We start from the raw sequence: 20,735 nt of genomic DNA, 5'->3' as shown, positions 1-20,735 counted from the left end.
CCCCACCAATATAGCTCAGTTCTGCACAGGAGCAGTGGAATTATCTAATGATCCACTTCTTTAACATATCAACCCTTCTGGCACCAAATCTGGGCCTATCACATAGGTTATTCAAAGAGTAAGCCTTTCTCTATAGTAACTCTTCTTCTTTTTCATTGCAGATAAATAATGAAATCCAAGCAGAAGCCACATTCCTTTGAGCACAGCATGAGTGAGGGGCTCAGACTGTCCGACATCCACAGAAGGCTAAAGATTGTTACAGAGATGACTGAAAAGAGCAATGTAACAAACAATGCAGCAAATCAGCTTTTTTTTAACAAATTTTTTGGTTAGAAACATGCCAAGCTGCTATTTCTAATACGAGCAATTATTATTAAAATAATAAATTATTAAAAGAGGTATAGACTCCAGAGAGAGAGATATCATTTCCCCCACTTCAAATCCTTAGTAAGACCTCATCTGGAATATGCAGTTCAGTTTTGGGCACCAATTCACAAAAAGAACATTGGGGAACTGGAGAAAGTACAGAGAAGGGCAACTAAACTGATACGAGGCATGGGGGAGCTCAGTTATGAGGAAAGATTAGAGGAACCAAAAAACGCTAAAAAACCCCTAAAAAACTCAAGTTTTTAACGTGACTTGAGACAGCTAACGCTACCAGCATTAATAAATTGCCCAGTGTGCATGGAGTCTCAATGTCAACCGCCTGCACCCCTTCCCCGTCAAGAATTCAATGACGGCACATTGCTTCTGCTTGGAATTTATCATTTACCTGCAATGAAAAAGAATAAGTTACTATAGCAGAAGAGTTACTCCACTAACGAATGACCTACTGTATGTGAATAATTTAAAGTTATGCCCACTTTTGCATTTCTTTCTGTACAGCCCTTGTATTTAGGATCCATGCACAGGGGGAGTTTTGATAACGCTGGTAATGTTAGCTGTGTAAAGTTATGTCAAAAATGTGAGTTTTTCAGCTTTTTTTTAGTGGTTTTGCATTAGCGTTTAGTCGCATTTTCCCATGTTTTTCCACATTTGAGTTTTTTAGCATGTTTTTTGGTCAAAAAAGTCCAAAAATAGTGGTTTGTGGTGTTTTACCACATTTTGCTGTGTTTTTCAGCATTAGAGCGTTTTTACAGCTAAAAAAACTCCTCTAGAAACCCACTAGTCCTGTTAGTTTTCTTCCAGCCAAAAACATCCCTGCCAAAAAACGTTGATTACAGTCTATGTGTGGGGAGTCTACTGGCTATAGATAAAAAGTCAAAAGCCAAAAACAGCCGCTGTAAAAACATCCAGTGTGCATGAGGACTAAAAGTTAAATAGAAATCTGGGCTTAGGCTTTACATTTTTGGATAAATTCAACGGACATGAGACTTTTTTCAAGCTGTATTTTCTTACCGCATGTCGATAATTAAGGCATCTGTGTTAACGACTTTCTTCCATACATGTTCTACCAGAAGATTTGACACTTGGTGCAGAAGCTCGCAGTCAGCAAACATATCAAATCTCATGTAACCAATATTCTTTTCAAACACATTCGTATGGAAGGAGAACTTGATAAGATCTTCAAACATATCAGGAGAAGGGATCTGAAAGAAGGAAAAACGTTTAAAGGATCTACAAGATTTTGTCGATGATTACATACAGAATTCTTTTACATTAAAGTGTAACTAAAGACAAAATGTATTTTTTTAGTTTTGGATAGAGTGGAGAGGGATTAGAACACTTGCCAGTTTTTATTACTCTCTGTAACCCCATTAGGGAGATTCACCCTCTTTATACTATATACCATTATCAAAAGTGAAAGTAAAAGAAAATCCCAAATTTTGGGTTGACATCAGAACACTAATAGAGGGGAAATCGTCTGGTGGGGACACTACTGTTCTGGTGACCCTGGTGTCACATTGGGATTTCCTCACTTTGGAGAGATTCTCTTTCACTTTTTGTTTTGGCTATGGGACAGGAAGTAAAGGGAAAATCTCCCTAATGAGACAAAGATGGGAAAAAAAAACTAACAAGCTTCTTGGGACATATTTCCCTTTTAAAGATGAATATAAATCACTAAAGATAAAGATTCCACTGCATCCAAATTGACCATGTAAAACAAACAAAAAACGCTCCAGGTGTAGTACCGTGTTTCCCCGAAAATAAGACACTGTCTTATATTTTTTTTGGCTCACAAAAACACACTAGGTCTTATTTTCAGGGTAGGTATTAATTTTTTAAATGTCCAGGTGTGGACAGGGGGTGCAGAGGTGAGCTGCAGGCAGTTGTGGATGAGGGTTACTATGGAGAGGGCCGGTTGATGACAGTTGTTAGCTGCAGTCAGGTGTTGCAGAGGTGACTTGACAGGTGTGTTTCAGACAGGGTTCATATATGAGCCACAGACAGGGTGCAGGGGTAAGTTGCAGACGGGGAATGCAGAGGTGAGCTGTGGCCAGGGGGTGCAGAGCTGAGCTGTGGCCAGGGGGTGCAGAGCTGAGCTGTGGCTGGTGGGAGCAAAGGTGGGTTGCAACTCAGCTCACCTCTGCACCCACCCAGCCGCAGCTCACCTATGCACCCTGTCTGCAGCTCACCTAACTCAATTTACCTTTGCAACACCTGACTGCAGCTCACCTTTGCACATCCCCCCTCCCCCTCCACTGCCCTCGTATGGTTAGCTAGCTTTGCAAAACACAGCTGTCAGCAGCCGGCCCCTCTCTATAGTAACTCCCGTTTCGGGTCCTATCTTCCCACACAGTACACCAAGCGCACTTACTCACCACTCCGTCTCTTCCCCACTGGCCGGTGACCACCCCTGGGGCATCGGCTTCCATGCATAAGGCTGCAGGAGGCGATGCCCCACCCCTAAACACACTGCATACTGCGCCCGCAGATATCTGTTCCTTCCCTGTCCCACAGTAAGTACAGAGGTAGGGAGGTTCTGTGGGAGTGGATGGTGCTGTCACTTCAGCCACGCTTCTGTGTTTATAAGAGACAGTAGATATGGGTGTGCACAATGCCAGTGGCGGAGGTGGCAGAATGGCGTTCCGCCATGTTCCGGCTAAACAAAAGCCCTGATCACAACTAGGTCTTATTTTCAAGGTAGGTCTTATTTTAGGGGAAACAGGGTATGAACAAAGAGATCCTTTAATAAAGTGATTGGACCTTACTCACAAGAAAAATCAATAAAACAAGCTTGTGTATTAAAGATGAAGGATTATCTTCAGTGATTTATATTCATCTTTAAAAGGAAAATATGTCCCAAGAAGCTTGTTTGCCAACCACGAGAGTGGAAGGCAAATACCTTTGTTGAGTTTACATCCATGTGGGGTATCCTATGGAGCACTTTGTTGTCAGTTTGCTGCACATGGTGAAATAGAAGATTTACTTTCATTAACTTTTAGATTACTTTATCACATTTTTTTCATGGACTTTCAATCACTTTTTAGTTTGTAATAATTTTTTACAGCAGTCACAGACTTTTCACATATTTGTGTTATTATTATTGAATTTTATGGGCATTTATGTGATTTTTATGATATGGTTTTGTATTTATTATTGATTAATTCACATAGCGCCACTTTAAACACTTTATTCATTTGGTGTTTTTTTTATTTTAAAAAGTTTTTTGATCCATAAATAGTGGCAGCTCCTACACATTTAAGTTGCAATTAGCGCAATCTAATAAATGTTGATCCCATTATCACATTTATTTTATAAAAATAAAATTAAAATCAAATGATGATATGCTGCTGTGACTAGTTAAAAAGTCATAAAAGCAATGATGATGTACAAGGTATAATAACGCATAGCAGCCAATATTATTTTATTTCTTCATTGATCAAACCATATAAAACTGGTATCTGTTTAGTTATTTTGGTTTTCTGAACTTTGTACATCATAATTTGTTGTTTTTGTGTTGTAGTTACCATTCTACTAAAAATGCTAGCTGCCTGATTGTCATGCCTATCCTCTGGCTTTAGCATTTTTCTGAGTCCCTGACCTAGAACCAATATTCAACATGTATGACTTTATTTGCTGCATCATTTTTTCCAGGTCTTTGAGTCAGAAAGCATTGTAGCTAGAAAAGTAAAAATATTAGGAGGTCAGCAACTACAGCCCTTGTATATTTCTTGAAAAATTTAATTTAAAATGTGTATGGTATATGTACAGTCAATACTTTTTTTTAGGTACTGAGCTACTTTCCAAAGTCGTTCATCTGGGCAATACCACAGTGCACGCTGAGCTGCACATGTCTACATTCCAAGCAAACGGGACAGACAGGTACATTTGTTTTATTGTATTAGAGATATAACATTCTGCAATAAAGAACCTGTATGCTTGCTATTATTTGGAGATTTTGTTCCATGATAAAGAAATATTACAGTAAGAGTTGAATTGCTACTTGTGTCTGCTGGTGAGTAGAGATGAGCGAATTGAACATGACGAAGTGGAATTCGTTTAGAAGATTAGGAAATATTCGAAAATCCAAAAAGCCGAATCCGAAAATTAGCAAACTTCGGATGCGCGAATCGAATTTTCCCAAAAATGGCGGCGTCATGTGTGGCGACGGAGCGGGGATCTCTGGGAAGGTGCGCAGACAAGGCGCGCTGACCCATAATGCATTCATTCATGACATGTGATCGCATTAGCCAATCAGCAGCCAGCCAGCCAGCACTGTGTAATGGTGGAGCTATAAATCATGGCCATCTTAGAATTCTCCATTAGCCTCCGGTCATTCAAGAGAGACAGACCTCTGTGTATTAGGGACAGAGTTAGGGCCACAGAGACTTTAGGGCCACAGAATCGTTACTTAGGGACACAGAATCGTTACTTAGCGACACAGAATCGTTACTCAGGGACACAGAATTGTTACTCAGGGACACAGAATTGTTACTCAGGGACACAGAATCGTTACTCAGGGACAGACACAGAATTGTTACTCAGGGACACAGAATTGTTACTGAGGGACACAGAATCGTTACTCAGGGACACAGAATTGTTACTCAGGGACACAGAATCGTTACTCAGGGACACAGAATTGTTACTCAGGGACAGACACAGAATTGTTACTCAGGGACACAGAATTGTTACTCAGGGACAGACACAGAATTGTTACTCAGGGACACAGAATTGTTACTCAGGGACACAGAATTGTTACTGAGGGACACAGAATCGTTACTCAGGGACACAGAATTGTTACTCAGGGACACAGAATTGTTACTCAGGGACAGACACAGAATTGTTACTCAGGGACACAGAATTGTTACTCAGGGACACAGAATTGTTACTGAGGGACACAGAATCGTTACTCAGGGACACAGAATTGTTACTCAGGGACACAGAATTGTTACTCAGGGACACAGAATCGTTACTCAGGGACACAGAATCGTTACTCAGGGACACAGAATCGTTACTCAGGGACACAGAATTGTTACTCAGGGACACAGAATTGTTACTCAGGGACACAGAATCGTTACTGAGGGACACAGAATTGTTACTGAGGGACACAGAATTGTTACTCAGGGACACAGAATCGTTACTGAGGGACACAGAATTGTTACTGAGGGACACAGAATTGTTACTCAGGGACACAGAATTGTTACTCAGGGACACAGAATTGTTATTCAGGGACACAGAATCGTTACTGAGGGACGCAGAATTGTTACTCAGGGACACAGAATTGTTACTCAGGGACACAGAATTGTTACTCAGGGACAGACACAGAAATTGTTACTCAGGGACACAGAATTGTTACTCAGGGACACAATTGTTACTGAGGGACACAGAATCGTTACTCAGGGACACAGAATTGTTACTCAGGGACACAGAATTGTTACTCAGGGACACAGAATCGTTACTCAGGGACACAGAATCGTTACTAAGGGACACAGAATCGTTACTCAGGGACACAGAATCGTTACTCAGGGACACAGAATCGTTACTGAGGGACACAGAATTGTTACTCAGGGACACAGAATCGTTACTGAGGGACACAGAATCGTTACTGAGGGACACAGAATCTTTACTCAGGGACACAGAATCGTTACTCAGGGACACAGAATTGTTACTCAGGGACACAGAATTGTTACTCAGGGACAGACACTGAATTGTTACTCAGGGACAGACACAGAATCGTTACTCAGGGACACAGAATCGTTACTGAGGGACACAGAATCGTTACTCAGGCACACAGAATTGTTACTCAGGGACACAGAATTGTTACTCAGGGACACAGAATCGTTACTCAGGGACACAGAATCGTTACTGAGGGACACAGAATTGTTACTCAGGGACACAGAATTGTTACTCAGGGACACAGAATTGTTACTCAGGGACACAGAATTGTTACTGAGGGACACAGAATTGTTACTCAGGGACACAGAATCGTTACTGAGGGACACAGAATCGTTACTCAGGGACACAGAATTGTTACTCAGGGACACAGAATTGTTACTCAGAGACACAGAATCGTTACTTAGGGACACAGAATTGTTACTCAGGGACACAGAATTGTTACTGAGGGACACAGAATCGTTACTGAGGGACACAGAATCGTTACTGAGGGACACAGAATCGTTACTCAGGGACACATAATCGTTACTCAGGGACAGAGAATTGTTACTCAGGGACACAGAATTGTTACTGAGGGACACAGAATCGTTACTGAGGGACACAGAATTGTTACTCAGGGACACAGAATTGTTACTCGGGGACACAGAATTGTTACTCAGGGACACAGAATCGTTACTGAGGGACACAGAATCGTTACTCAGGGACACAGAATTGTTACTCAGGGACACAGAATCGTTACTCAGGGACACAGAATCGTTGAATTAAAGAGTATGTCAGACAACACGCAGAGGAGTGGCAGAGGAGGCAATGTTTCAGGAGCGAGCAGACGTGGCAGCAGAGGAAGGGGTCAAGGCAGCACTAGTCGCAGCCAAAGGCCAGTGCTCCCGGTGTCATCCAGCGGTCGTGTCTCCACCGACAACCCTGCCGTCATCGATTGGTTGGCTCGGTCGTCTTCCTCTTCCCAGGTCACCTCTGACACCTACAGCCAACGGTCGGTGGGTACGTCAGACACAACCGTTAGTTGGCATGGCCCGGGAGCAAGCCCACTGAAATCATGTGTCCTCTACCTGCCCCTGTCCTTTGGTGTTCCCTCACCAAGCGAAGTATCGCATGCTGTGGGCTCAGCCCCACTGTACAGTGAGGAAGACCTAACAGAGGGCGGTCAGGAACGGGGGGAGACATCTGCCTCTTCAGCAGCCAGGCGAAGAAGTACTGGCGAGGAGAGTGGCTCGGTAGCCGGTCTAGAGACAGGTCTGTCTCCTGACCCACACGCAGCCGAGGGGGCTAGTAGTGAGGCGGAGACCCTAATTGATGATGATGAGGCTGATCGCACTTGGCAGCCTCGTCATCATCAGGCTATTGCTTCCGCATCATCAGGAGAAGAGGGTGCCAGCTTGGCAGCGAGCAAAACAGTCGGTGGGTTGCCCAGGAGGCAGCAGGGTCGCAGCAGTGTCAGTGGAGGCAAACGGCCACGGAGTAGAGCACCAGCTCCACTGCAGCCTACCACCACGGCCAGTAGTGGTGCCGGTGTGCACGGAGGAAGTAGCAGTCAGCCAGTGAGGAGTAGCGGGGGCAAAGTTTCCTACTCGGCGGTGTGGCAATTTTTCGTCAAGCCGCCCGAGGAAGTAAACGTAGCCGTATGTCGACTATGTGGCCAGAAAGTCAAGCGTGGCCAGGGGGCCCATGTTGGGACTACAGCGTAGCGTCAGCATATGCAGCGTCGCTATTTGGTGGCCTGGGAAAACCGTGATAAAGATACGGCGGTTCTGCCTGCCCCAGCCCCCGCTCCATCACCTGCTCCGTTACTTGCTCCGTCACCCGACGTCAATCGCCCTCTATCAGCCAGTCAAGGCTCCAACACCTCTGCTGAGGGGAGTTGTCGCTCGTTGGCATCTTCCGCTCGTTCAGATGCTCCTTCTGCTACTCCTCTTCACGGATTCCGTTAGCAGTCTTTCTTGGAATCCGTTTCCAAGAGACAGCAGTTTGCGAGCACGCACCCGACGGTGCAGAAGCTGAACGTCCTCCTGTCCAAGTTGCTGGTGCTGCAGTCCCTCCCTTTCCAAGTGGTGGACTCAGCACCTTTCCGAGAAATGATGGCTTGTGCCGAGCCGCGGTGGAGAGTGCCAAGCAGGCATTTCTTCGCCAAATAGGCAGTGCCAGCCCTGCATTCACATGTAGAAGAGATGGTGGGCCAGTCTTTGAGCATGTTGGTCTCTGCCAAAGTGCACGGCAGCACCGACGTGTGGAGCTGTAACTACGGTCAGGGACAGTACATGTCATTTACGGCCCACTGGGTGAACGTGGTGCCGGCACAGCTGCACCAGCAACTTGGACAGGTCACGCCGCTTTTGCCTCCACGTTTGCACGTCCTTAGTCCAGCAAAGATGTCCGCCTCTACCACCTCTTCTTCCACCGTGTCCTCAGCCGCCACCCCCGTGCCAAGTCCCATTACCCGACCGGCATATCACATGTGCAGGGCGCAACGGTGTCACGCTGTGCTGCACCTGGTATGCCTTGGCGAACGTAGTCACACAGGGGAGGAACTTCTGAGTGTAATGAACAGAGAAATCGACAGATGGCTGTCTCCGCGCAAACTGAAAATCGGAACCATGTTGACCGACAACGGAAAGAACATGGTGTCTGCTCTGCGTCAAGGAAGGTTGTGCCATGCGCCATGCATGGCTCACGTGTTCAATCTGGTTGTCAAGCAGTTCCTAAAATCCACCATCCCACTGCAAGACATCCTTAAAATGTCACGTAAACTTTGCATGCATTTCAGCCATTCTTACACCGCAAAGCACACCCTCCTTGAGCTGCAGCGGCAGAACGGAATTCCACAGCATCGCCTGATCTGCGACGTTGCAACAAGGTGGAATTCAACCCTACATATGTTAGACCGCCTTTACGAACAGCGAAAGGCCATCACCGATTTCCTGATGTTACAAGCGGATAAAGGTACTCCCCTGTGTAACTTAGATGTCAGCCATTGGCAGCTCATGCGTGACACCTGCCGCTTGCTCAGGCCCTTTGAGGAGGCCACGCTATTCGTGAGTCGGCAGGACTATGGGATGAACGACGTCATTCCTCTGTTGCACTTCCTGGAACAAATGCTGTTAACAATGGCTGGTCAGGGTGCGGTAGACGTGGCGCACAGATCTCAACGCCACATGACCCCTGTGGGGGCAGGACAGGAAGAAGAGGAGGAGGTAGAGGAGGACATTGGTGCTCAGGAATTATTGAGTGAAATGGGTGGTTTTTCCACTCAGCGGACAGGAGTGGAGGAGCAGGAGCATCTGGTAGAGGAGGAGGAGGAGACAGAGGACCCAGATGCACCGTGGCAGTATGCTGTGGAGATGGAGGCAGGGAGTCCCTCGCATTCCTTGGCACAAATGGCCCATAGCATGCTCGGTTGCTTGCGTAGCGACAGCCGAATAATAACCATCAGACAGAGGGATGACTTTTGGCTGTCCACCTTGTTGGACCCTCGCTACCGTTCAAAAATGGTGGCCTTTTTCACACCTGCTGAGAGGGAGGCCAAAATAACGTACTATAAAAACCACCTATGTAGTCAGTTGGTCTCTGCCTTTCTGCGCCAACGTCCATCCTCAGACACTGTGGGCCCTGTGCGCTCGCGTTCCGCTGCCATGGCAGCAGGGGAGGGGTGGGGTGGTAGGAGCAGTGGCAGCTCCACCAGCAGCGGCTGCCTCAGTCTGCAGTCGATGATGAGTAGCTTTCTTCACCAGCGCAGTGAGGAAACTACTAACCAGCCGCAGCAGCATCAGGTGGACCTGGAGCAGGACCTCAAACAACAGGCTTGGGCCTACTTGGACAGCACCCTGCCAACCGAGGTAGACAATCCCCTTGACTACTGGGCAACGAAACTTGACCTTTGGCCCCAACTAGGTGAATTTGCCCTTGAAAGGCTGTCATGCCCGGCCAGTAGCGAGGCATTGGAGCGTGTGTTTAGTGCGGCAGGAGGTATTGTAACTCCGCGGAGGACACGACTGTCCACCCAAAGTGTGGAGAGACTCACGTTTGTGAAAATGAATCAGGCGTGGATTAGTCTGGATTTCAAACCACCAGTTCCTGACACAACTGACTAAATCCGCCATGAATCATGCCCCAAACATGTAAATATTTTTAACATAGGCCTCTGTATGGCCTTCAATTTAAGATGCTTACGCTTCGCCACTCTGCCATGGGCCCCTGTACCGCCTCCTCTTGCTGCTGCCAGGTCCAGAGTGTGTCATGGGTCCCTGTACGGCCTCCCATTGCTGCTGTCTCCATCGCCACACTCTGCCATGTGCCACTTTCAGGTCTCCTCACACTGCTGGTGGGTTCCATTTTGTCATAGGGTGCTGGCAGATTACGGGCCTCCCATTGCTGCTGCCAGGCCCGTAATCTGCCATGGGCCCCCGTACCGACTCCTCATGCTGCTGCCAGGCCCGTAATCTGTCATGGGCCCCTGTACCGCCTCCTCATGCTGCTGCCAGGTCCAGAGTGTGTCATGGGTCCCTGTACGGCCTCCCATTGCTGCTGTCTCCATCGGCACACTCTGCCATGTGCCACTTTCAGGTCTCCTCACACTGCTGGTGGGTTCCATTTTGTCATAGGGTGCTGTATGGCCTCCCATTGCTGCTGCCAGGCCCGTAATCTGCCATGGGCCCCCGTACCGACTCCTCATGCTGCTGCCAGGCCCGTAATCTGTCATGGGCCCCTGTACCGCCTCCTCATGCTGCTGCCAGGTCCAGAGTGTGTCATGGGTCCCTGTACGGCCTCCCATTGCTGCTGTCTCCATCGCCACACTCTGCCATGTGCCACTTTCAGGTCTCCTCACACTGCTGGTGGGTTCCATTTTGTCATAGGGTGCTGGCAGATTACGGGCCTCCCATTGCTGCTGCCAGGCCCGTAATCTGCCATGGGCCCCCGTACCGACTCCTCATGCTGCTGCCAGGCCCGTAATCTGTCATGGGCCCCTGTACCGCCTCCTCATGCTGCTGCCAGGTCCAGAGTGTGTCATGGGTCCCTGTACGGCCTCCCATTGCTGCTGTCTCCATCGCCACACTCTGCCATGTGCCACTTTCAGGTCTCCTCACACTGCTGGTGGGTTCCATTTTGTCATAGGGTGCTGTATGGCCTCCCATTGCTGCTGCCAGGCCCGTAATCTGCCATGGGCCCCCGTACCGACTCCTCATGCTGCTGCCAGGCCCGTAATCTGTCATGGGCCCCTGTACCGCCTCCTCATGCTGCTGCCAGGTCCAGAGTGTGTCATGGGTCCCTGTACGGCCTCCCATTGCTGCTGTCTCCATCGCCACACTCTGCCATGTGCCACTTTCAGGTCTCCTCACACTGCTGGTGGGTTCCATTTTTTCATAGGGTGCTGTATGGCCTCCCATTGCTGCTGCCTTCACCGCCACACTGTGGCTCCACACTCTGGTTTTGGCCCCGTGACTGCCCAAACGAGTGAAGTGTGCGGTGATTCTAAGATCGACGGCACTCATCTGCATGTCATACTGACTGACAGTATTATTTCTCTTCCCCAGCAGACTCCAAGGGCATTTAAATTAAATGTACAGTGTTCTGCACTAATATAAAGGCTCTCTGAAGCCTAGAAACACCCTTTTTATAAGTTAAATTCGCAGCGAATATATTCGACTCGAATCAAATTTATTCCGCGAATTCGCCGAATCAGCCGAATCGAATTTTTGAATAATTCGCTCATCTCTACTGGTGAGATTCAAACTTTCTGTTTGTCCAGGTAATTATTGGGTTATTGGATAATTGGTTACTTGAACGGAAAATGATGGGAAATCCAAAATTTCAGAGTTGTCTCAGGAAAAGAAGGTGGAGGTAAATCTTCCAATTGTTATACCTTTTGTGGTAATAAGGGATTTCCTCTCCCTTTGGAGGGATTTCCTTTCATTTCCTGTTCTGTCTCTGAGTTTCCTCCCTGATCACGCAGAGCCTAGAGGCCAATGAATAAGCAAATCAATGGGGATTATCTATTTAAATCATTGGCAGTGTTGACTTGCCAGATTGGATGAGCTATGCAGAGCTCGACAACCAGGTTGTACAATAGGGAAGACAAACTTACGGACACCATCCTTCTGTGGATGAATTGTCCTGCTCTTCTCAATATTCAGGCCTCATGGGAGGGATTTACTAAAACTAGTGCGCTCAGAATCTGGTGCAGCTGTGCATGGGGGCCAATCAGCTTCTAATTTCAGCTTGTTCAAATAATTTTTGTCCACAAAACCTGGAAGCTTATGGGTTATATGCAAAGCTGCAGCAGATTTTGCACCATGCAGTTTCAGTAAATAACCCCCATGTCTCTGACCTCATCTGTCCAGGCACACTGATTGTAATACTCAGATAACACCTGACCTTAGATATGCTTCTCCTTTGGTGTGTCTTGTTTCCAGCTCTCACATACAGTAGTTTTGCAGGCTGCTGGAAGCACGGTTGGACAGTGTGTCTGTGCAGGGAAAGCTAAACGCCCAATGAGCATGAGGCCTTACTTTGTAAAGATTTTCTCTATTTTCTGGTTTTATCTGTGAGACGGAAAAAAATACACTGGCTAACACCTTCCTTCTCTATCCAAATCTAAAAATGTTCTGGCTATACACCGCCTTAACATAGTGGTATAGTCACCCTCTAATTCTCTACTGTAACTTGTTGGATGCAACATTTCATATACTGTTCCTCTAAAGCAGGGTTTCTCAAACTTTTTTCAGTCAAGGCACCCTCTACAATTATGGACAGTCTTGAGGCACCCTTTAAAATTATGGACAGTCTTTAGGCACCCTTTAAAATTATGGACAGTCTTGAGGCACCCCATTCTAAAATGTAAAAAACTATTTTAATAATTTTATATAATGTAGCACCATTTACACATGTAGGACACCCAACGTTAGAAGTGATTTATTCTTCCAAATCAAATATACCTTTGGACACTAGTCCTGACTAGTATTAGTGTTTCTCTCAGTTTTTCTTCATCACTAATGTGACCCCAGCACTGATGGAGAGGGGCAGGGGAAGGTCAAACTAGGATGATGTGTAGGTAACTGACATCCTCCTTATCAACTCATGATGTCATTGGTTGTCAGGACCCCGGCCTCTAGAAGGTCGTAATTACACACAATGAAAACCTGTGGCTTTGTGTAACTAAAAGTCAGGCTTCTTCCACCCTCTGGCTTATATACATATTTTGTGCAACTTTTAGACATTTTGCCAAGGTACCCCTGAAGAAACCTCAAGGCACCCTGGTTGAGAAAGGCTGCTCTAAAGTAACAACCAAGCTTTCAATACTTCCACATTTAATTTAGATATCTCCACTATAGGCCTCAAACAATTCCAGAGCCTGTACTAGAATAAGAGAGAAAAATACTAAGGATAGTAATTGTTTTAAAACATACACTTAATTTTGTGTTTTCTTTTTAGCAAATGGAGAAAGTAATTTTGGAATAACCACTATGCTGCAAAGAATGGACAGAGTAACGATATCATGCTTTTTATGGAGGAAATTGCTGATGGTCTCTGATTGTAATACTTTGAACAGGTATGCAGCAACTGAAGCCAAAATCATTGATATGAATACTCAGTGCCTCAGAAAATATTGAACACACAGACTAACAGCAAGATAATTATTGCTTTGAGAAAAATAGGTAGCAATGGCAGCTCATAGTATCTAAGCACAGGTTTAATTTAAAGGGTTAGTTTAACTTTACAGAAAAATGTCAGATGCCCTCCCCACCCCTCTAAGTCTCCACTGTATTTACCTCCAGGGTTACCAACACCGCAGGCGATCCAGTGGTCTGTGGATTTGAAATCCCCCACTCTTCTCCCTCTTCTCTGTGAATTGCTTCTGAAATGGACCAGAACAGTTCTGACTGGCCAGCGCCATCACAGTGAATCAATCTGGTCCATCCCAGAAGTGCCACTTGGAGAAAAGTAAGAAGAGCGGGGATTTTAAATCCCCGAACTGCTGGAGTGGCTGCAGAGATGCTGACAGCTCCGCAACCGAAGAGGTAAGTACTGTGGAGTTTGGGGGGGTGTCCGGTGTTCACCTTTACATTTTCTCTGTAAGGCTGGGTGCACACTTGTGCAGTGCGGCATATCGCATGTCATTCACACAGGAACCGCACCGCATTCCTGTGCAAATCACATGCGAATTCTGTGAGGTGCGATTTGAGCCATACATTTTATATGGCTCAAATCGTACTACATCTGCACCACAGAGGTGCAGGACCATTTTTTTGGTTCTCTCTTGGTTTTTGGTCTGCACTAGAATCGGATTGCATGGGTATTCGCACCCATGCGATCCGATTCTGCACATTGCAACACGTTTTGCGGACTGATTTCGGGGTGTTGTTAACATACACACCCGCAGTGGTTCGAATGAATGGGGTGTGACTGTGATTAAGTGCGGAATTCACACAGAAACAGCTGCAAATTTTGCACCGCATCAGTGTGAACCCACTGGTGATCTAACACTTTAAAGTGTTACTAAACCCAGGACCCCGCATTCACTATATCTTGTCTCCCCGGACCCTGCATTCACTATATCTGGTCTCCCACAGTACATAGAACATGGAAATGCAATTATTTTAGCAAATATAAACTGCTAAATACCTTTTCTCATCAGCAGTTAGAGCAGTCTTGGCACTGCAGCAGAACACTGGTTAAAGCTTGTAGGAGGAGTTTTCTTTCTGTTCTAGGAGAATGTGAAAGTCCTGAACCTCTGTCTGGACAGCACTGATTGGCCCTGTGCTGATCACATGCACTCTCCCCCCCCAAAAAAAGAAAACCTCTAGCAATACACACCAAACTGAGCATGTGCATGTGACTACAGCAGATTCAGTCTGTATCTGGTGAAGAAAGGCTCAAACAGCCTTTTTACATAATGCAGAGGATTAACGGCTTAGGTTCCACAGTGAGTATAACAAGCATGCTTTACTGCATATACAGACTGATTTTACTGTTGTGGGTTTAGTAACACTGTAAGCATGGAAATTAAAATAAAAAAAAGTAACCTTTTTCTATTAGACTAAGCCAGTGGTCTCCAAACTGTGGCCAGATGCGGCCCTTTGCTTGCTTTTATCTGGCCCTTAGGGAACTATTCCTTCCACTGACTCCATCAATGGGGCATCATTATTGCCACTGACACCAACAATGGGGCGCAAATCCTCCCATTTACACAAATGATAGTATACAATTCCACCCAATATCACCAACAGTGGGGCACTATTCCTCCCCATGGCATCAATGATGAGGCACTATTTCTCTCACTGATGCCTACAATGGGGCACAATTCTTCCCAAAACACAAACGATAGGGCACAATTCCTTCCACTGACACCAGCAGTTGGGCACTATTCCTTCCACTGATACCTACATTGGGACACAGTTATTCTCACTGATACCAATGCTGGGATACAATTCATTCCAATGACAGCAACCATGGGGCACCATTCCTCCAATTAACACCAGTGGTGGTGCACTGTTACTCCCACTGACACCAATGACAGACCACTATTCCATCCACTGACACCAACAATGGGCCACGCATTGACACCAATGATGGGGCACGATTCCTCCCACTGACACTAATGATGGGGCACAATTCCTCCCACTGACACTATTGATGGGGAACTATTCCTTCCACTGACCCTAATGATGGGGAACTATTCCATCCACTGACACCAGTGATGGGGTACTATACCTCCCCTAATTCCAAAAACCGGACATTGTTTACTCCCAGGGAAGCCAGGACATTTCCTTCTCTGACTTCCAGCAGTCTGGCCCCCCCTAAAGTCTGAAAGACCATTAACTGGCCCTTTCTTTAGAAAGTTTGGAGACCCCTGGACTAAGCTATTAAATATAATAAGATAAAATTAATTATTTTATAGTATTGCCAGAACTACTAGTGGCTAACCTTGCCTTCCTTGCAGAAACAATTACTTTGCTGACTTTTTGAAATCTACATACATTAGCAGTTACACATAAGTATAGATATTACCTGCATCGGCACAACCCCTGGTATGTGATCCTTTGAGTTTTCTGGTATATAGACAGCTTTGAGGTGAACATCTCCTGACAAAGTCTGTAGATCGTAGTTGATTTTTTCAGCTAGTTCCATTTCAGACTTAATTGTTCTGTAGTCCTTTTTGTCTACCATAGAAAGTAGTTTTGAAGACACTTCTGCTCCATTTTCTTCAAAGGCATAGTTATCGGCCACTAGTTTCCCAGCAGTCTGGATGATGGAAGGAATTTTAGAACGCAGGTTAATTATGCGCTGAGCAACATTCATGGCCTCATTGGCTTGAATGACTACATGAGGTTCAACCCCTGATACGCTCCACACTTTGCCAGTCACTGCACTAATCACCACTTGATTAGGAATTGAGGCATAAAGCTGACTTTCCCCTACTTTGTATATACCAACAGACAAAGACACCCCACTAGTTGGCTCACCAATAATAGTGGCTCGATTTAGATCCTTCATTGATCTTGTGAATGCTTCGGCTGCTGAACCAGTCATGTGACTTGTGAGTACATAAATGTCTTTGGAGGACCCATATCTTTGGCCAGCTACTTCTGGAAATGTCCATATTTCAGTACCTGTGGAGGTGCTACGATCATACACAGTGTAAAGGTGTTGTAATGGCTCAGGATCAAAAAAATATGAACAAAAAATGGGTATGGCAGTAGAATAGCCCCCACTGTTGAATCTCATGTCAATGATTAAGGTACTTGTATCAACCAACTTATTCCAGACAAGACTAACCAACTGAGGCCCAATGGCTTTAATTATTTCTGCATCAGCCATCATGTCAAATCTCAGGTATCCTACATTTTCTGGCAAAACTTCAATCTTGAATAAAGCATCAATAATGTAGCTTAATTCTTCTGGTGAAGGGATTTGGTGAGGCTTGTCTTCCAAGACCTCTGGTTCTATGTCACTGTAAAATACATGAAGTCGATGGTCTCCTGAGATTTCCTGAATGTCTGAAGTAAGCTGAGAAGCCAAGGATTCCAGATCCACCACAGATCGATATCCACCCTCAGACCATTTACTCTTAAGAGCACTGCTGACTTTATTAGCCACTTCTGGAATAGCATAGTGGACTTCTAGGAGCAGTCCAGTGCCCACTACCAATGCAGAGACTTTTGGATGAAAAAGAATGATTTCCTTGGCTTTTTCCAAAGCTTCTTCTGCTAGAACAATAGCATCTGGCACTACCCCTCCTCCAAGCCAACAGTCGCCATTATTGTCTATAAAGTTGATAACAGGTACTGTGACAGTCAACTGAGTGAGTTCAAGATTTAATGACCTAGAATGCATCAGGGTCCCAGATGTGATTTCACCAATGATTGTGGCTCTGCTCAAAGACTGCATAAGATAAGCAAATTCCTCTGCTGCTGTAGCAGTTCTGTGGCTGGTCAGTACATAGACCCCTCTTTTAGCACCATATCGTTTTCCAAGGAGGTCAGGAAGGCTATAAAACTCCTTAGTTGAGTTGGATAGACGGTCATACATGGTGAAAAGACGGATCCTAGACTCTGGCTCATGGAAGTAAGATAGAAGTAGGGGAATAGCAGTAGAAGGACCACCAGTATTATAACGCAAGTCTATAATGAGGTTTTCTGTGCTTGTGATTGGATCCCAAACTTTGTCAACAATGTAAGGCCCTAATTTGCCAAGAACAGTGATATCCGCAAACTCATCAAATCGTAAGTAACCTATGTTCCCAGGGAGGATACTAACCTTAAAAACACTATTGACTAAGGCTTGAAGAATATTTTCACCATCTGGTAAATTCTGTCCAGATGGGAATGCTTCTGGAAGCACTGGAGTATCAGATTTGGACCTTATAATTAGTCTGGGGTCCTCTGTCACTGACTGAAGCTCATAATTTAGTTTTGCTGCAAGATCTTCTTCAGAAATGACTGAGGCATAGTCCATGTTTGAAAGATGCTTTAACAAAGATGGGATGCGGTCAAAGAAAGCATAGAGGTTTCCCAAAATGCCACTGAGCTGATGCAGCACACTTGGAATTTTGGAACGAACAGACAAAATGGCCAAAGCTTTATTAAGTGCATTCTCTGCATTCACAACAACACAGGGAAAAACACCAGCTACTTCCCAACTCTGCCCAGTCAGTGGACTGATTGATCGGGATACAGGAACAGTGATGTAGAAATCTGATTGTCCAATTTTCATTTTCTGTATGTCCAAAGATCCACCTGCTGTTCTTTCTCCAACAATAATTGCTCTGTTCATGTGTTTAAGAATATAGGCAGCATCCTCTGCAATGCCTTTTGTAAACTTGCTTGTTAACACTATCACATCTTTGTCTTTACTGTATCGCTTACCTATCAAGGCTGGAAGTGTCTGTAACTCTGTGGTGGTGTTGGTAGGGCGGTTGTAAATGGTGTCAATATGGACTACAGGCTGAGATTCGGTCAAGTAGGACACAACAAAAGGGATACCTGAGACCTTACCCTGAGTACTGTATCTTAGATCCAAAATCAGAGCAGAACTTGGCATGAGTTTGCCCCATATGTTCTTCACAAGGAAGGGACCAACTTGCTGAACAACATCTTGGCCAATTACGTAATCAATGCGAAGGTAGCCAATATTTCCAGGCAGGACCTCGTATTTAATGGAACGATCCACAAGGAATTGCAGCTGTTCAGGAGTTAGGGTGATTTCTGTCTCTTGCTTCACGGTAGCAGATGGCTCGTAAGATACAATGAGACGAGGATCATTGAGTGAACTTTGTACCCCAGCTGTGAAAACAGTAGCTAAGGTTAAAGGATCAGAAACATGAAGAATCTCCCCACTCTTTATTGCTTGTTCTATGGTCTCTTGCATTCCCACCAGGTTCTCAGGAAAGCAGTAATTGTCCAATAGTACTTTGGCCATGTCCAGCAAAAAAGATGGTTGAAAAACAGGGTTAGAACAGGCATTATAAAAGAGTAGTAGAAAGATCAGGACCGGATAGTTGTTAGACATGTTTCTGAGCAGCTGAATTTCTTCTGTCTGCTGCTCCTGAGAATGGAGAATTAAATGCAGGGCACAGAACAGCCAATTCTCTTTTATCTCTGCTAAACCTTTAATCACATTAATGAAGCTATAAGCATCAGCACCAGGGTATTTCTGGGGAAACAACACACTGTCTGTACTGTGAGCATCTGTTCCTTTTATTTTGTTTTGTGGCTACAATGTTTGGTATAACTAGTCCTCAGGCTTAGCACTTTTTGCTACATTTATAAATAACTAACAATACGGATACAAAAAACAGCGCTAATGACTTCATAGAGGCCATAGTTTTATACACTGCTTAGATGGCCAATAAGCCGGAAACAGCTGTATGTAGTGTTGAATAAATGACTTCCTAATATTTTGGTGATATCTGTACTATGTGCCAGTGGTTTTGAATGTACAGTTTGCCACTGGGGCAAAAAGAAATGATTTAAATGGCTGCACCCACTATTTTACTGTAGCACCCTCCTGGATAGGTGCTAGGAGTAGATAGATTTAGTTAAGGCTCACGATATCCAGTGGAGCTGCATTTTTGTTGTTAGGTAAATTTAGTTTGCAATCAATGTGGCTTCATTTTCTGGGTTTGACAAATTTAGGTCTAGTTCACTGTAGTCATTGCAACTGCATGTGGTTGTTTATGACTATTCTCACAGGTTGCAGATGTAATTGCTTTCAATCTGTCTCTTCAGAACCTTCTGGACAGTTCTGAAACACAGTTGTAAAGTAATGAATATTTATACTGTCCCAGCCAATCTTTGTGAGCCCTGCACAGGTGTCTGCTGGGAATTGGGTATGAATAGTCTGAGAACTGGGGCAGCCATGTCTTGTCCTAGAGAGGAGAAGTCCAGGCAGCAGGCCTTCTGGGCAGTCCCTGCCATGTGCTTGCTGTTTGTTAGGCCTCAGCTGGGATAGCTGGGAGGCCTATATGCTAAAAGTTGCTGGAAGCTGACAGAGGGGCTATCATCTGAGAACCTATTAAATAAATAATTGATGCTGCACTACTCTCTTACTATATATAAATTCAATTCAAGTGCAGTGATCTATAATTGATAATTAAACAAACAATAAATATATCAATAAATGATCAAATAAAACCAAATTAAATGTTGTACACAGAATATCTCATATATACACCCAGCTGGGTAACCCTAAAAATGGTGACAATATATATATATATATTATGTGCATAAAAATAAACATAAACCGGTGGCGAATATGATTGGTAAACACTCGGCTGAGCGCCTCAATATTAACAAATAATCATATCTTGCAAATAATATACTGTATGTGCACAAATTGTGAAAATAACAAAATAATATAGTTCCAAATTGCCTTATTGTGAAAAAGACTTCAACCTTGAATTAATCCACCAGTGACCTTTTTAAAATAAACACCACTTGTGTTCCTCCACCTGTCAGCGTGCACGCTCACCTTAAGGTTTGACGTATAATATATATAACCAGGGGCGGACTGACCATTCGGGTACTCGGGCACTGCCCGAGGGCCTGGGGTCAGTAGGGGGCCCCATTTGATGTCCCTGGTACCTTTCATAGGCTTTTTTGGGTGTGGTTTAAGTGTGGCCAAGGACACAGGGACCCTATGATCCTCTATTGCCCGGGGGCCCCATGAGT

The 20,735-nt window shown here is 45.1% G+C and overlaps 1 protein-coding gene across 1 annotated transcript in view; it reads right to left on the bottom strand.

Annotated features, from left to right (window-relative positions):
• Positions 1-19,104, bottom strand: part of RBP3 (retinol binding protein 3) — a 48,049-nt gene extending 28,945 nt beyond the window's left edge. Inside the window, exons 1-2 of the mRNA XM_089687557.1 lie at positions 16,075-19,104; positions 1,399-1,589 (exon numbers count right to left, since the gene is read on the bottom strand). Of these exons, the coding sequence (XP_089543683.1) occupies positions 1,399-1,589; positions 16,075-19,074 (3,191 nt within the window). The 5' untranslated portion in view covers positions 19,075-19,104. The remainder of the gene's footprint in view (positions 1-1,398; positions 1,590-16,074) is intronic.
• Between the last annotated feature and the right edge of the window lie 1,631 nt (positions 19,105-20,735).

This window comes from Staurois parvus, unplaced genomic scaffold (genome assembly GCF_062004578.1).
Source record: "Staurois parvus isolate SC_StPar_1 unplaced genomic scaffold, SC_StPar_1.0 ptg000430l, whole genome shotgun sequence".
NCBI classification, from domain to species: Eukaryota; Metazoa; Chordata; class Amphibia; order Anura; family Ranidae; genus Staurois; species Staurois parvus.
This window is presented reverse-complemented; position numbering and strand designations above follow the sequence as displayed.